Genomic DNA, 15,814 nt, shown 5'->3' on the forward strand with positions numbered 1-15,814 from the left:
AGGGACCTATCCCTCAAGACTCTCTCTCTTATCTGCATTGGCAAGAGGTAGGAGGTTTGCAGGCTCTTTCATCATTAAGCCACAGGTGGAGGGTCATTCTGGCACTATATAGTTAGTGAGACATTACAAAGACCTAATACCTTCCCCAGTCTATTCCTCTAGCGGACATTTGTCTCAGATTCCTGATGTCCTTGGGAACTAGCTTTGCTACTTTGTAGGATTGAACATCTCCTACTTTATTGTCAGAGGTGTTACAACCTCCTTTAGCAATAATAGGACATAAAGTAAGAATATATGCAGTTCTTTCTGGATTTTGAGTCATCTGGCGACAATAGCACCCGAGGTTGCCGCATCCTTGCTCTCTCGAGGAAACTCATAAGTCTAGCCCTGCCAGTTTCCTCATGGATCACCTTCCTGTACTTTAAGATATTGCCCACAGGCCCCTGAACCCTTCCTTGGGTACTATGGTGGCTACGCAGTAGTTGTGTTAACTCTCCCAGCTCTCCCAGAGGTCTTAAGTATGGATTTCGGCATAAGTCTTGGGGAAATGTGGAAAAATTGATCTTCCAATTAGTGGTATCAGCAGTGTGGCTTCTCTCTTAGGTTGTTGTTTTGGGTTACACATCAAGTACTACATACATACATATACCAAAGGCACTTCCCCCAATTTTAGGGGGTAGCCGACATCAACAAAGAAACAAAACAAAAAGGGGACCTCTACTCTCTACGTTCCTCCAACCTAACCAGGGACTCAGCCGAGTTCAGCTGGTACTGCTAGGGTGCCACAGCCCAACCTCCCACATTATCCACCACAGATGACGCTTCATAATGCTGAATCCCCTACTGCTGCTACCTCCGCGGTCATCTAAGGCACCGGAGGAAGCAGCAGGGCCTACCGGAACTGCGTCACAATCGCTCGCCATTCATTCCTATTTCTAGCACGCTCTCTTGCCTCTCTCACATCTATCCTCCTATCACCCAGAGCTTTCTTCACACCATCCATCCACCCAAACCTTGGCCTTCCTCTTGTACTTCTCCCATCAACTCTTGCATTCATCACCTTTAGCAGACAGCCTTTTTCTATTCTCTCAACATGGCCAAACCACCTCAACACGTTCATATCCACTCTAGCCGCTAACTCATTTCTTACACCCGTTCTCACCCTCACCACTTCGTTCCTAACCCTATCTACTCGAGATACACCAGCCATACTCCTTAGACACTTCATCTCAAACACATTCAATTTCTGTCTCTCCATCACTTTCATTCCCCACAACTCCGATCCATACATCACAGTTGGTACAATCACTTTCTCATATAGAACTCTCTTTACATTCATGCCCAACCCTCTATTTTTTACTACTCCCTTAACTGCCCCCAACACTTTGCAACCTTCATTCACTCTCTGACGTACATCTGCTTCCACTCCACCATTTGCTGCAACAACAGACCGCAAGTACTTAAACTGATCCACCTCCTCAAGTAACTCTCCATTCAACATGACATTCAACCTTGCAGCACCTTCCCTTCTCGTACATCTCATAACCTTACTCTTACCCACATTAACTCTCAACTTACTTCTCTCACACACCCTTCCAAATTCTGTCACTAGTCGGTCAAGCTTCTCTTCTGTGTCTGCTACCAGTACAGTATCATCCGCAAACAACAACTGATTTACCTCCCATTCATGATCATTCTTGCCTACCAGTTTTAATCCTCGTTCAAGCACTCGAGCATTCACCTCTCTCACCACTCCATCAACATACAAGTTAAACAACCACGGCGACATCACACATCCCTGTCTCAGCCCCACTCGCACCGGAAACCAATCGCTCACTTCATTTCCTATTCTAACACATGCTTTACTACCTTTGTAGAAACTTTCCACTGCTTGCAACAACCTTCCACCAACTCCATATAACCTCATCACATTCCACATTGCTTCCCTATCAACTCTATCATATGCTTTCTCCAGATCCATAAACGCAACATACACCTCCTTACCTTTTGCTAAATATTTCTCGCATATCTACCTAACTGTAAAAATCTGATTCATACAACCCCTACCTCCTCTAAAACCACCCTGTACTTCCAAGATTGCATTCTCTGTTTTATCCTTAATCCTATTAATCATTACTCTACCATACACTTTTCCAACATCAAGTACTAATCCATTTTTTTTTTTTTGTGGGAACAGAATTTATTTATTTTATCTTACAGGTATTCAAACTAGTCAAGAAATGAGAGTGCTTACCACTGGGGATGTAGGGTTTATTGCAGTCATATCTGTAAGCCACCTGCTTTGTTCTGTCTACTACTCTTTTCTGTTTTCGTAGAACTGAGATGTCTGTACGTTTGTGGACACACTAAATGAGCTTCATAGAAGTAATTGGTTGGTAAAAAGATTAAACTAGCTTTCTTTCACATAAGTTTTATTAGTATAGATTGAGCCATACTCTGCTGAGAGCTTTCACGTAGAATTTATACTTCCCAGTGCGGGACCATAGACATCATGATCTTCTGTGCGCGACAACTACAAGAGAAGAGCCTCGAACAACAACAGCCCATAATGTTCATCTTCTGGGATATGAAAAAGGCCTTCGACAAAGTACCTCGACCTGCCATGTGGGCTGTCCTCAAAAGATATGGCTGCCCACCCGATTTTGTCAAGCTGGTGCGTGCCCTCCATGACGGAATGGTTGGGAGAGTCTGCCACCAGAACTCTCTTTCAGACCCATTCCCCATCAACGGCGGCCTGAAGAAGGGCTGTGTTCTGGCCCCGACGTGTTTCTCGCTATACACCGCAGCAATGCTCAACGAGATTCCCCCAGACACACCCTCAGTCGACCTACGTTTCCGCATGGATGGAGGCACTTTCAACCTCGCTAGACTCCGCGCCAGAACCAAGACCACCTTGTGTGCAGTGCGAGAACTGCAGTATGCTGACGACAATGCCACCCCAGGTCAGACGGCAGAGGACCTGCAGTCGTTAGCTGATGCATACAACTCTGCCTACGAACGTTTTGGGATGCAAGTCAACTCAGACAAAACCAAGACCCTCGTCCAACATCCACCAGGACTGATGCTCCCCAACTTCAATACCACAGTGAATGACCAACCGTTAGAACAGGTGGACCAGTTCTCCTACCTAGGGAGCATCCTAACATCAGCTCCCACAAGCAAAAAGGACATGGAGAACAGGATCAGGGCAGCCCACTCCGCCTTTGGCCGACTCAACTGCCGCGTATTTAACAACCACGCACTGACAATGACCACCAAAATAATGGTGTTGAGGGCAGTAGTCCTCTCCACGCTCATGTATGCATGTGAAACATGGACGCTATATAGAAACGACATTAAAATCATAGAACGCTTCCAACAAATGAAACTGAGGCAGATCTTGAAAATCCCCTGGGAGAGCCACACCCCCAACATTGAAGTCTTAGAACGTGCCTCGCTGACCAGCGTGGAGGCCACTATCATCCACCACCGCCTCCGCTGGATAGGACACGTCCATAGGATGGATCCATCTAGGCTCCCAAAGAAAATATTCTACGGAGAACTGACCCAGGGCACCAGACCACGAGGAGCCCCGAAAATGCTCTATAAAGATCAACTAAAGCGCACCCTGGCTCTAACTGACATCGACCCTTCCTCATGGGAAGAAACAGCCAGGGACAGGAAAACCTGGAGGAGTACAGTACACCATGGCACCATAGACTTCGAGGAGAAGAGGAGACAAAATGAGGAGGCTAGGAGGAGAAGAAGGAGAGAGCGATTAGAACAGCCCCGCCCACCACCTACCCTCCCTTGTAAACACTGTCCACGACTCTTCCACCACAGACTAGGACTTAACAGCCACATCAGGCATAAGCACCCACCCCACAGATAAGAGGCTGATGGCCAACGACAGAACCCAATACTCGGACACGAGTGGGCGCCAACGACGACGACTATACTTCATCTGAAAAGGAATACAATTTAACTATAAAACTATCCCTTTCTGGTGCAACCCAAATGGGTTTCCCTTAAATCTGTACTTGTTTAGTGTAGACTTAACAGTTTCTCCTTTACTTAAACCTGATGGCTCTGCCATTCACTGTCCAAAAGAAAAGCACTCCTTTTGGCTGATGTTTTTGACAGTAAGCAGAGTTAATGAGAATTCAATCTTCCTCACTCTGGTTCCCTGAAGCTAAACCAACTAGTTTAGCGTTTCAATCTCGTGAAATTAAAACACACTTATGGACTTTGATGCTGATGGAGTTGTAGACCCAAATGGTATTTTTTCTGGTTTTATTTAAATGACTTTTAACACTTATTGGAGAATGAGTAATGAGTATATGTGTTTGTGGTAGCTCTAGCTCTGTTAATTAGCACCCAATTTCTGTAACTCCCATATTATGTAAAGTTTTTTAATGTCTTTTGGCAAAAAATCTAAATAGGTTTGCTGAAGGTAATCATCTGTTCCTTGGTTTGCAATTTGGCTTTTGTAAAGGCCTTGGAGCATGCAATGCCCTTCTTACAATCTCCAATGCTGTACAGAAATCCCTTGATTGTGGTATGAAGGTTTGTATGATTGGCCTTGATTTTAGTGCTGCCTTTGACTGTGTTAATCTTGAGGCCCTTGTTTTCAAACTCAAACAGTTGGGAGTAGGTGGGTCTTTTCTTAGCATCATTATTGAATTTTTAAGTACAGTAGTAGATAGCAAAGAGTTGTTGATGGGCACCATAGTGAGTATTGGTAGGGTATTGTTCTTAGCCCATTATTTTTCAATATTAACCTTACCCGATAATCATGTAGCTGTCAACTCCGTTGCCCGACAGAATTCTACGGAAGGGATACGCCAGCGATCGCTATACAAGAGGGGGGTGTACTCACAAGCGCCACCTGTGGCCAGGTACTGCAGTACTTCTTGTTGACACCACCTCAATTTTTCCTCTGTCGTGCCTCCGGCTAGACCTACATGGATACGCTGTTGATTCTGGAGTTTTTTGCTCACGATTTGGTGATGTATTTGCTCTAGAGTTTAGCTTTCGCTATTCAGGAAGTTTTATCATTAGCTTAGCTAGCTTTTGGAATTAATTTGATTAATTATGGTGACGAAGAGAGTATGAACTCTCTTTCACTTTTAAATGGCCGACCCTTCCCTTAGACGGAAGTGTTGGTGTCTAAGAGAGTATAGACTCTCTTTCTTAATTTTGCTTAACAAAAGTTATAGATTTATTTTATATCTCTCCGCCTTTTATAGGCCTCTTCGATTAACTTCCTTTTATTATAAACTTATTAAAATTAATTTTTATATTTGTTTATATTCGACCTTTCCTAATAGTAGGCGGTCTTTTCTTGGTACCGAAGTTAATTAACATTGAGCCCGTCATTTCGGTTTTACCTGTTAACATATTATGCTATTTTAATGATTTTGAAAGAATTTCTTTGATAGTCTCGTACTGTTTTCAAAGTTGAACTAACGTTTTGTTTTGTCTCTGCAGTTGTTGACGTTCAGAACGTTCAACTTGCGCTCTATCGTTACGATAGAGAGAGAATTTTCACGGTGTCACGTTGCAGTAAGAGTAACCGTTTCTAGCGTTTTGTTCATTCTTTCTTAGCTTAATGGTTTTAATTCTAATAAAGGAACTTTTTATTTGGAAAATATTTCAGTTTTTTTCCTTTAACAATAATATGTTTTAACGATTTATATGATTGGGCTCTTCTCTCAGGTTCTAAGTCAAGAGAGAGAGAGAGAGAGAGATAGAGACGGAGGGAGAGAGAGGAGGATAAACGTTTCGTTCAAGCGAGTAACGTTGTTATCGTTTTTGCTCTTCTCCCTAGTCTCTTTAGGGGAAGAAGGTAAACGTTTCTAGAGTTTTATTCTTGTTCTCAAGCTTTATGCGGTGAGAGATTTTAAACGTAGTTTATTTGATCTAGTGTTTAGTCTCTTTCCAGCCACTGAATTATTTATCTTTCATTAGATTTTTCTGTTACATTGTAATTCTGTTTTCGCAATTACTAACTTTTAAGGAAGGATAGAATTGCGTGTTTCAGGTACAAACCACTTAAAGTTTCGAGTTCAGTGAAATAAGTGCAAACAGAAAATCAAAAGTGATAAGTGATTAGCGCAAAGTGTGTCAGTGTTGTGCGTGAGGGTACTTCTGTGCGTGCCAGTCGTCCTCCCAGTCCGGGACCTCTTGCAAGCTCCCAAGCCCAGGGGAGAAGCAATGTCGAAGGGCAAAAGGGTTCGGCAGGCCTTGATCGGCGCACAGAAGTATCCTCGGTGGTTGCGGGCGTGTCTTACAGAGACCGTCACTCCCACCCGCAGACGATTGAGCCCTTATTTTGCTCGTCTGCAGAAGAAATTTTGGGGAGAAAACGCTGGACTCAGGTCTCAAGACCTCTTAAACGTAAAGTCCAGACCTCTAGAGTTCAACAACCCGGATGCAGTCATTGGGTTAGCTCTGACTCTCCGCAGTCATCAGGTGACTGCACACCTCCTAAGAGAGGTAAGGCGATGCCTCAACAGACCTCATCTTCTGTTAAGGCTTTGCCTCAACAGACCTTATCGTCTGTTGATCCCAAGATGACTTTGCTGCAGTCCATGCAGTCGCAGCTTGCGGTCTTAATGCGTGAGTTTCAGGCTGAGAAGGTTACACCTCCTCCTGCGAGCGCTCCGCCTCACCGCAGTCCAGTCTGCCAGGCGTACGAAGTTGAGGTTCCTCAAGCTACCTTACCGCGTTCGGAGTTGCCAGTTACCAGCGTTGTGCAGCAACCTCAACCTTCCTTAAGGCAACCTCAACAATGGGAGCAGGAGTCTTATGCCTTGAGGCAAGATTTTCTTGCAGTTAGACCATCTTCGAGGCAACAACCTCTTGAGGTACGACAACCTCTACCATCCTTGAGGCAGCCACCTCAGCTCTCGCAGCTGCTACCTCAACTTTCCTCAAGGCGAGAGCCTCAACTCTTGAGGCTAGCTCCTCAGGAACCTCAACTCGTGAGACAGGAACTGCGTTCTGCGCAGCCGCTACCTCAACTCTCGCAGCTCACACCTCAAGAACCTCAACTCGTGAGTCAAGAGCCTCTCTCTGCGCAGCCACCTCAACCCTTGAGGCAAGCGCAACTCTTGAGGCAGGAACCTCATGCTATGAGTCAGCCACCTCAACGCATGCATCTGCCACTTTCTCCTCAACTTGAGCCTCTTCCCATTCAACTTTGAAATAACAAATGACAATAATAACACCTCATTACTTTCATAACTTGCATTTGTAATCATATACATGTATGCCTACACAAACATTATGATAATGGAGGTTATTCGTATTACTTAAATATAAAAAATATATATGTATTCCTTGCAATATATTTTTAACAATATCGCAAAATATGGCAAAAAGATCTTCAAAACAAAAATGAATCTTGAGTTATGAATGTAATGTAAATATTATGTTGATATTAAATCCCCATGCAAGCATGCATGAAGTAATGCAGTGTTGCCAACAGGGCGAGTTTCCCTTTCCTGAGGTGAAGTAGATTATAGTACGTATATTTAGTGCAGCTTAATTCTACGATTATCATGCCGGCTATCAAATTCATCAACAAAACAGTCTAAATCAATTCCCTCGGCACGTGCACTTTCAATGGACAGTAATGCGATATTACTCAATCTAGCACTGGTCATGGAATTTCTGAGAAATGTTACACGCCTTGCAACATGCTCTACTTACCTTACAGCATGCTCTACATACAGCATGCTCTGCATACAGCATGCTCTGCATACAGCATGCTCTGCATACCTTACCGCATGCTTCTCAGTCACTCATCTTTGGTTGTTGCCAACTCACTAGACTGTCAAGCAGTTTCATAACGTTGCCTTCTAGTCTGCTGCTTTTGCACCAGTGAAACCCTCACTGAGAGAACTTAGCTTTCTCGGATATGGTCCCTGTAGATGAGAAAGGGCTTTTCTCCCTCCTTCTGATATTCCCTTGAGGACTCTGTCATTTGGAGAGGAGCCTTTAGCTGCGTAGCCTCCTATGGACTTTTATTTAAGCATAACATACTTCCAGGGAAGGTAATGGTTCCACTTCAGTCGCTAACCCCGTCTGTTACCACACCTGCTCCCATAGACCTTGAGCTGTGTTGCAAGACATGCAGTCCAAGCTTAGTCCTTGTTAGAGGATTTTTTGTTTACGGAGTCAGTGTGTCACTGGGAAGACGTTCAACAACCAGCAGAAGTGACTTGTTGTGACGCAGTGCGGCAACCTCAGCAACCCGATAAGGAGTTGTCTGTACGACCCAGACAGTCTAGACAGCTTCGGTTTGTCACTGTACTTCCTCGCTTCCCCATGGTTGACAGTTCACAGACTGTGCAGCAGTACCATGATCTTGTGTCCGGCTCCGTCAGACGACTGGCTTTTAAGAGCTCCCACAAGTCGTCGCTGTCTGGAGATTCTCAGATGGACTATGGATCTGACCAAGGAACTGGGCCTCCTGGTCAATTTTGAGGAGTCTCAGCTCGTCCCATCCCAGACCATTGTCTACCTGGGTATGGATCTTCAGAGTCGAGCTTTTCGGGCTTTTCCGTCGGCCCCAAGGATCTTCCAAGCCCTAGAATGCATCCAGAGCATGCTGAGAAGGAACCGATGCTCAGTCAGGTAGTGGATGAGTCTAACAGGGACACTTTCATCGCTGGCCCTGTTCATCGTGTTAGGGAGACTCCACCTCCCCCCCCTTCAGTATCATCTAGCTGCTCACTGGATAAAGGACATGACGCTAGAGACGGTCTCAGTTCCTGTTTCCGAAGAGAGGAGGTCTTCTCTCGCGTGGTGTAAGAACAGCTTTCTTCTCAAGGAAGTCTACCTTTGGCTGTTCAGAAACCCGACCGCCGTCTCCTCTCTGACGCATCAGACACGGGCTGGGGTGCGACTTTGGACGGACAGGAATGCTCGCGAACATGGAATCAGGAGCAAAGGACACTTCACATCAATTGCAAGGAGTTGTTGGCGGTTCTTCTGGCCTTGATAAACTTCAAGTCCCTCCAGCTTAACAAGGTGGTGGAGGTGGACTCTGACAACACCACAGCCCTGGCTTACATCTTCAAGCAGGGAGGGACTCTTTCGTGGAAGTTGTTCTAGATCGCAAGGGACCTACTCATCTGGTCTAAAGATCGAAAGCTCACGCTGGTAACGAGGTTCATTCAGGGCGGTATGAATGTCATGGCAGATCGCCTCAGCCGGAAGGGTCAGGTCATCCCCACAGAGTGGACCCTTCACAAGAATGTTTGCAGCAGACTTTGGGCCCTGTGGGGTCAGCCAACCATAGATCTGTTCGCTACCTCGATAACCTAGAGACTCCTGTTCTATTGTTCTCCGATTCCAGACCCAGCAGCAGTTCACGTGGATGCTTTTCTGCTGGATTGGTCCCATCTCGACCTGTATGCATTCCCGCCGTTCAAGATTGTCAACAGGGTACTTCAGAAGTTCTCCTCTCGCAAAGGGACACGGCTGACGTTGGTTGGCTCCGCTCTGGCCCGCGAGAGAATGGTTCATAGAGGTACTGCAATGGCTGGTCGACATTCCCAGGACTCTTCCTCTAGGAGTGGACCTTCTACGTCAACCTCACGTAAAGAAGGTACACCCAAACCTCCACGCTCTTCGTCTGACTGCCTTCAGACTTTCGAAAGACTCTCAAGAGCTAGGGGCTTTTCGAAGGAGGCAGCCAGAGCGATTGCCAGAGCAAGGAGAACATCCACTCTCAGAATCTATCAGTCTCAAGGGGAAGTCTTCCGTAGCTGGTACAAGACCAATGCAGTTTCCTCAACCAGTACCACTGTAACCCAGATTGCTGACTTCCTGTTACATCTAAGGAAAGTAAGATCCCTTTCAGCTCCTACGATCAAGGGTTACAGAAGTATGTTGGCAGCGGTTTTCCGCCACAGAGGCTTGGATCTTTCCACCAACAAAGATCTACAGGACCTCCCTAGGTCTTTTGAGACCTCAAAGGAACGTCGGTTGTCCACTCCAGGCTGGAATCTAGACGTGGTCCTAAGGTTCCTTATGTCATCAAGATTTGAACCTCTCCAATCAGCCTCTTTTTAGGACCTCATATTAAAAACTTTTCCTCGTGTGCTTGACAACAGCTAAAAGAGTAAGTGAGATCCACGCCTTCAGCAGGATCATTGTTTTCACATCTGAAACGGCTACATGTTCCTTGCAGCTCGGTTTTTGCTAAACGAGCTTCCTTCACGTCCTTGGCCTAAGTCGTTCGAGATCCCAAGCCTGTCCAACTTGGTGGGGAATGAACTGGAGAGAGTACTTTGCCCAGTTAGAGCTCTTAGGTACTATCTAAAAAGGTCTTAACCTTTACGAGGACAATCAGAAGCCTTATGGTGTGCTATCAAGAAACCTTCTTTTCCAAGGTCTAAGAACTCAGTTTCTTACTATTCAGGCTTCTGATTAGGGAAGCACATTCTCATCTGAAGGAAGAAGACCTTGCTTTGCTGAAGGTAAGGACACATGAAGTGGGAGCTGTGGCTACTTCAGTGGCCTTCAAACAGAACCGTTCTCTGCAGAGTGTTATGGATGCAACCTATTGGAGAAGCAAGTCAGTGTTCGCATCATTCTATCTCAAAGATGTCCAGTCTCTTTACGAGTACTGCTACACCCTGGGACCATTCGTAGCAACGAATGCAGTAGTAGGCGGGGGCTCAGCCACTACATTCCCATAATCCCATAACCTTTTAACCTTTCTCTTGAATACTTTTTATGGGTTGTACGGTCGGCTAAGAAGCCTTCCACATCCTTGTTGATTTGGCGGGTGGTCAATTCTTTCTTGAGAAGCGCCGAGGTTAAAGGTTGTGATGAGGTCCTTTAGTATGGGTTGCAGCCCTTTATACTTCAGCACCTTAGAGTTGTTCAGCCTCCTAAGAGGAACGCTGCGCTCAGTAAGGAAGACGAACTTATTTAAGGCAGAGTAATGGCTCAAGTCAACTTCCTTACCAGGTACTTATAATTTCATTGTTATTTTGAATAACTGATAATATGAAATACGGGATACTTAGCTTCTTGATATACATGTACACTGGTTTTCACCCACCTCCCTGGGTGTGAATCAGCTACATGATTATCGGGTAAGGTTAATATTGAAAAATGTTATTTTCATTAGTAAAATAAATTTTTGAATATACTTACCCGATAATCATGATTTAATTGACCCACCCTTCCTCCCCATAGAACCAGTGGACCGAGGAAAAATTGAGGTGGTGTCAACAAGAAGTACTGCAGTACCTGGCCACAGGTGGCGCTTGTGAGTACACCCCCCTCTTGTATAGCGATCGCTGGCGTATCCCTTCCGTAGAATTCTGTCGGGCAACGGAGTTGACAGCTACATGATTATCGGGTAAGTATATTCAAAAATTTATTTTACTAATGAAAATAACATTTTTCGTACAAAATACACTTGATATGTGGTTTGTCTTAGAAAACAATCTTGTTGCATATGCAGATGATGCTACTCTCTGCATCAATTCTATCTCCTAAATTTAGATCGGGGTTGCAGAATCCATTGATAAATATCTAGCTAAAAATATTGCATGGTGCAAATTATGAGTATGCTTATAAGTAGGTCGAGGACTGTGGCTCCTCAACTTCCAGATCTCTACATTAATTATATTTCTTTAACTATATAAAACTTCTTTAAAAATTTTACATGTAATTCTTGATTGCAAATTTACTTTTGAGAAATATAATTGATCCGTTTCTTCTTTAATACTGTATTTAGAAAGTATTTTAAGATTTTGGTTAATCAACCTATTCTGAAGAAGTGTTTTAAATTCTTTTATTCTGCCTTGGTTTGGGTATTGTTTTCCTGTCTGATCTTTAGCTGCTGAATCTCATTTCAATTTATTGGACAAGAACTTGTGGTCTAGTAAATTTCTTTTTCCTGATCTAGATATTATCTCTGGTTACAATCATGTGCATAGTACTTGTATGCAGTTAATTCTAACAGTTATACCTTCGCCATCAAAAGGCTCAATAGTACACAATATTGTAGAAGTTTTATTCCAACTGTGACCAGATTGTGGAATGATCTTAGTAATCTGGCAGTTGAATCGGTGGAACTTCAGAAGCTCAAACTCACAACGAATGTCTTTTTTATGTTAAAAAGGGTGACAAGTCTCTCTTTATAATTTATATATGTGAGATCTATTTTAAGATTATTACTGATCTTGAAATATATTAATTATTCATTACTGATTTCCATATTTCCTTTCCTAACTGGGCTATTTTTCCCTGTTGTAGCCCTTGGCCTTATAGATTCCTGTTTTTCCAACTAGGTTTGTAGCTCAGCTAGTAATAATGATAATACTGCTGTGTAATATATTAAATTTAATGTTGGAAGCACTAATGTTATTTAGTTCATGTCATCTCTGTTCATTGTGTGAGGCTCTGCATGATATATGTTTAGTGGATGTACAGTACTATTGTTGAGTTAAGTATAATTGATAATATTCATTTTCTTATAGTGGGCGTTTTTACTACTGGAATTCGGAAACTGATTTAGTGTCTTGGTTACCTCCTGGGCATCCTCGTTGCCAAGTGTCTAGATCAGCTGCAACACTTCGCAAAGAAATGTCTTCAGAATTAAACAAGAACAGACATTCGGATGATGATGAAAATGAAATATCCCATGTTGAGGAAGAGGATGATGATGACAGAGATGACCATGATAGCGACAGATCAGAGGTATATTCTGGGTAATCATTTTCATTGATTGTGTATAAAATTTTGATAAAATTTCTCTGCATTCATCTCACATATTTGTATTTCAAATCATATTTGTCATATAAATATAGATATATATATATATATATATATATATATATATATATATATATATATATATATATATATATATATATATACATATATATAATATATATATAGATATATATATATATATATATATATATATATATATATATATATATATATATATATATATATATATATATATATATATATATATATATATATATATATATATATATATATATATATATATATATATATATATATATATATATATATATATATATATACATATATATATATATATATATATATATATATATACATATATATATATACATATATATATAATATATATATTATATATATTATTTATATATAATGTATAGTATTGTTTATTAACTATACTGTACAGAACTGTACGTAAATTATAACATGTACTGTACTCTACAGTATGTGAATGTAGGCTAATTGTGTGGTGAATTTTCAAACAGTGCGAGTCATCCTAATGAAATCGATGAACACTTATAGTACAGTTAAAATCTATTAAAGTGATAGAACTGTACATATATTACAGTAATATACACTAAACTATCAGCGAGTGTTATATTACATAGGAACAACAGTGTTTTGTTGTTATAAGTATCCCGATGACTACCATAGTGTTATGTATTGTACTTTACCATAGCCTTACCATTTCCAGTACGTAGTGTAAATGTGTGCCCATGTCATCAATATTATCATCTCCTCCTACACCTATTGACGCAAAGGGCCTCGGCTAGATTTCGCCAGTCTTCTCAATCTTGAGCTTTTAAATCAATACGTTGCCTTCCATCATCTCCTACATCATGTTTCATAGTCCTCGGCCATGTATGCCTGGGTCTTCCAACTCTTCTAGTGCCTTGTGGAGACCAGTTGAAAGTTGGGTGAACTAATCTCTCTTGGGGGAGTGTGAAGAGTTTGCCCAAACCGTCTCCATCTTCCCCTCGCCATGATCTCATCCACATGTGGCACTCGAGTAATCTCTTTTTTAGTTTCATTTCTAATCCTGTCCTGCCATTTAACTCCCAATATTCTTCAAAGGGCTTTGTTCTCAAATCTGCAAAGTCTATTGGATATTGTTTCATTGTCATACCACGACTCACGTCTATACAGTAACACCGGTCTTACTGATATATAGCCTTATTTTTATATGTAATTTCAGTCAATTTGATTTCCCAATTTTACTTAACCCAGCCATTGTCTGATTTCCTTTGTTCAATCTTTCATTAGATAAATTCTAAAGATCCTGTATTAGAGATCATAGTTCCTAAATATTTAAATGATTCCACCTCATTAATCCTTTTTCCTTCCAATGATATTTCATCTTCCATTGCATATTCCGTTCTCATCATCTCTTCTTTCTTCTATTTATCTTGAGCCCAACCTCATTCTGGTAAGCAAGCTTTGCAAGTACTGTGGTGTTCTGCTAATGAGGACAGCGTCATCACCATACTCAAGGTCAACCAATTTCATGTTACCAATCCTTCTCCACCATCCCCAACTGTTCTATGCGTTACAAAATCCATGAGGAGGATAAACAACATAGGTGACAACACATTCCCTTGGAGTACTCTTCTGTTCACTGGAAATTCATTTGATAGGACTCCACTAACATTAATTTTGCACTTGCTACGCTCATGAACAGACTTAATCAAATTTACATATTTAAGTGGAACTCCATGGTAACACAAGACTCTCCACAAAATGGCCGGTGCACACTATCAAAGGCTTTTTCATAGTCCACATATGCCATCATGAGTGGATTTTTCTATTCTACATATTGCTGTACCAAAATTTGGTCAGTACAACTTGTAGCCTACCTTTTCTAAATCCTGCATGTTCATCTCTCAGCTTTTCATTAATCTTTCTCTCTAGTCTCTTTGGAACGAGCATACTATATATTTTCATGACAACTGATGTAAGTGTGATGCCTTTGTAATTATTGCAATCGGTCAGATCCTTTTTTGCCACCTTCACCAACACTCCTAGCCCCCATTCATCAAGTTTTGCCTCTTCATGTCACATTCTACAAAATAATCTTGTAAGTATTCTGGGAGTCGCTTCCTTTTCGCCCAATATCATTTTGGCAGTTATTCCATCATATCCTGGGGCTTTCCATCTCTTTATTTTTTTTAGAGTAGCTTCAATTTCAAACACACTGAATTCATTCATGGGCACATCAAGGTCTTCTTCAGTCTCAGGTATATCAATCAAATTATTCCCTTTATATCTCTTAGAGAGGAGAGGTCCCCTTTTTCGTTTCATTTGTTTGATATCGGCTACCCGCCAAAATTGGGGGAAGTGCCTTGGTATATGTATATATGTATACCTCTTATTCATGACCTCACTAAAGTTTTCCATCCAATGTTGTCTTTCTTCATCTTCTGTTGTTATAACAGATCCATATCTCTTTTTGATAGGTATATGCTTCTTCTTTCCCCCCCCCCCTCACCCGTAGAGATTTCATTAATAATTCTATGAGCGATTATTACACCTTAGTCACTCCATGAATACATAGGTTTGTCAGCCTCATCTGTTCTCCTGTCTAAATATTCTCTCCAGTAATTCCTGACTTTTCTTTTGACCTCACTATCAATACTGGAATACTTAGCATGCTCTACCTTGTAATTTTCATTACTTCCTGAAAAACTTTTAACAATCAATGTCTATCTCCTTTTATAGTACACCACATGTCATTTGACGTCCATGGTTTTTTCCTTGTAACTGCATGTCCCTAAACTTCACTACTAACTGACTGATATATCTTCTTAATAACACACCTTTCTTCATTGTCTGCTCTTCATCTCTTAAAGTCTCTAAGACTGCAAGTCAATTCCTACATTCAATTGCAAAGGTTTCTCTCTGCTCATCATCTGGAAGGTTAGGTGTATTAAACTTTGGTATTCTATCTACATTTCTGTTGGGTGCTTTCAATTATAATTTCAGTGCAGCAGTGAGAAGCTGGTGATCACTA

The 15,814-nt window shown here is 41.8% G+C and overlaps 1 protein-coding gene across 2 annotated transcripts in view; it reads left to right on the top strand.

Moving 5' to 3' along the window:
• Positions 1-15,814, top strand: part of PQBP1 (poly-glutamine tract binding protein 1) — a 62,412-nt gene that overhangs the window by 17,932 nt on the left and 28,666 nt on the right. For both annotated transcript variants that reach the window (XM_068386977.1, XM_068386979.1), the window contains exon 4: positions 12,513-12,732. In XM_068386977.1, coding sequence (XP_068243078.1) covers positions 12,513-12,732 — 220 coding nt within the window. The remainder of the gene's footprint in view (positions 1-12,512; positions 12,733-15,814) is intronic.

This window comes from Palaemon carinicauda, chromosome 14 (assembly GCF_036898095.1).
Source record: "Palaemon carinicauda isolate YSFRI2023 chromosome 14, ASM3689809v2, whole genome shotgun sequence".
Taxonomy (NCBI): Eukaryota; Metazoa; Arthropoda; class Malacostraca; order Decapoda; family Palaemonidae; genus Palaemon; species Palaemon carinicauda.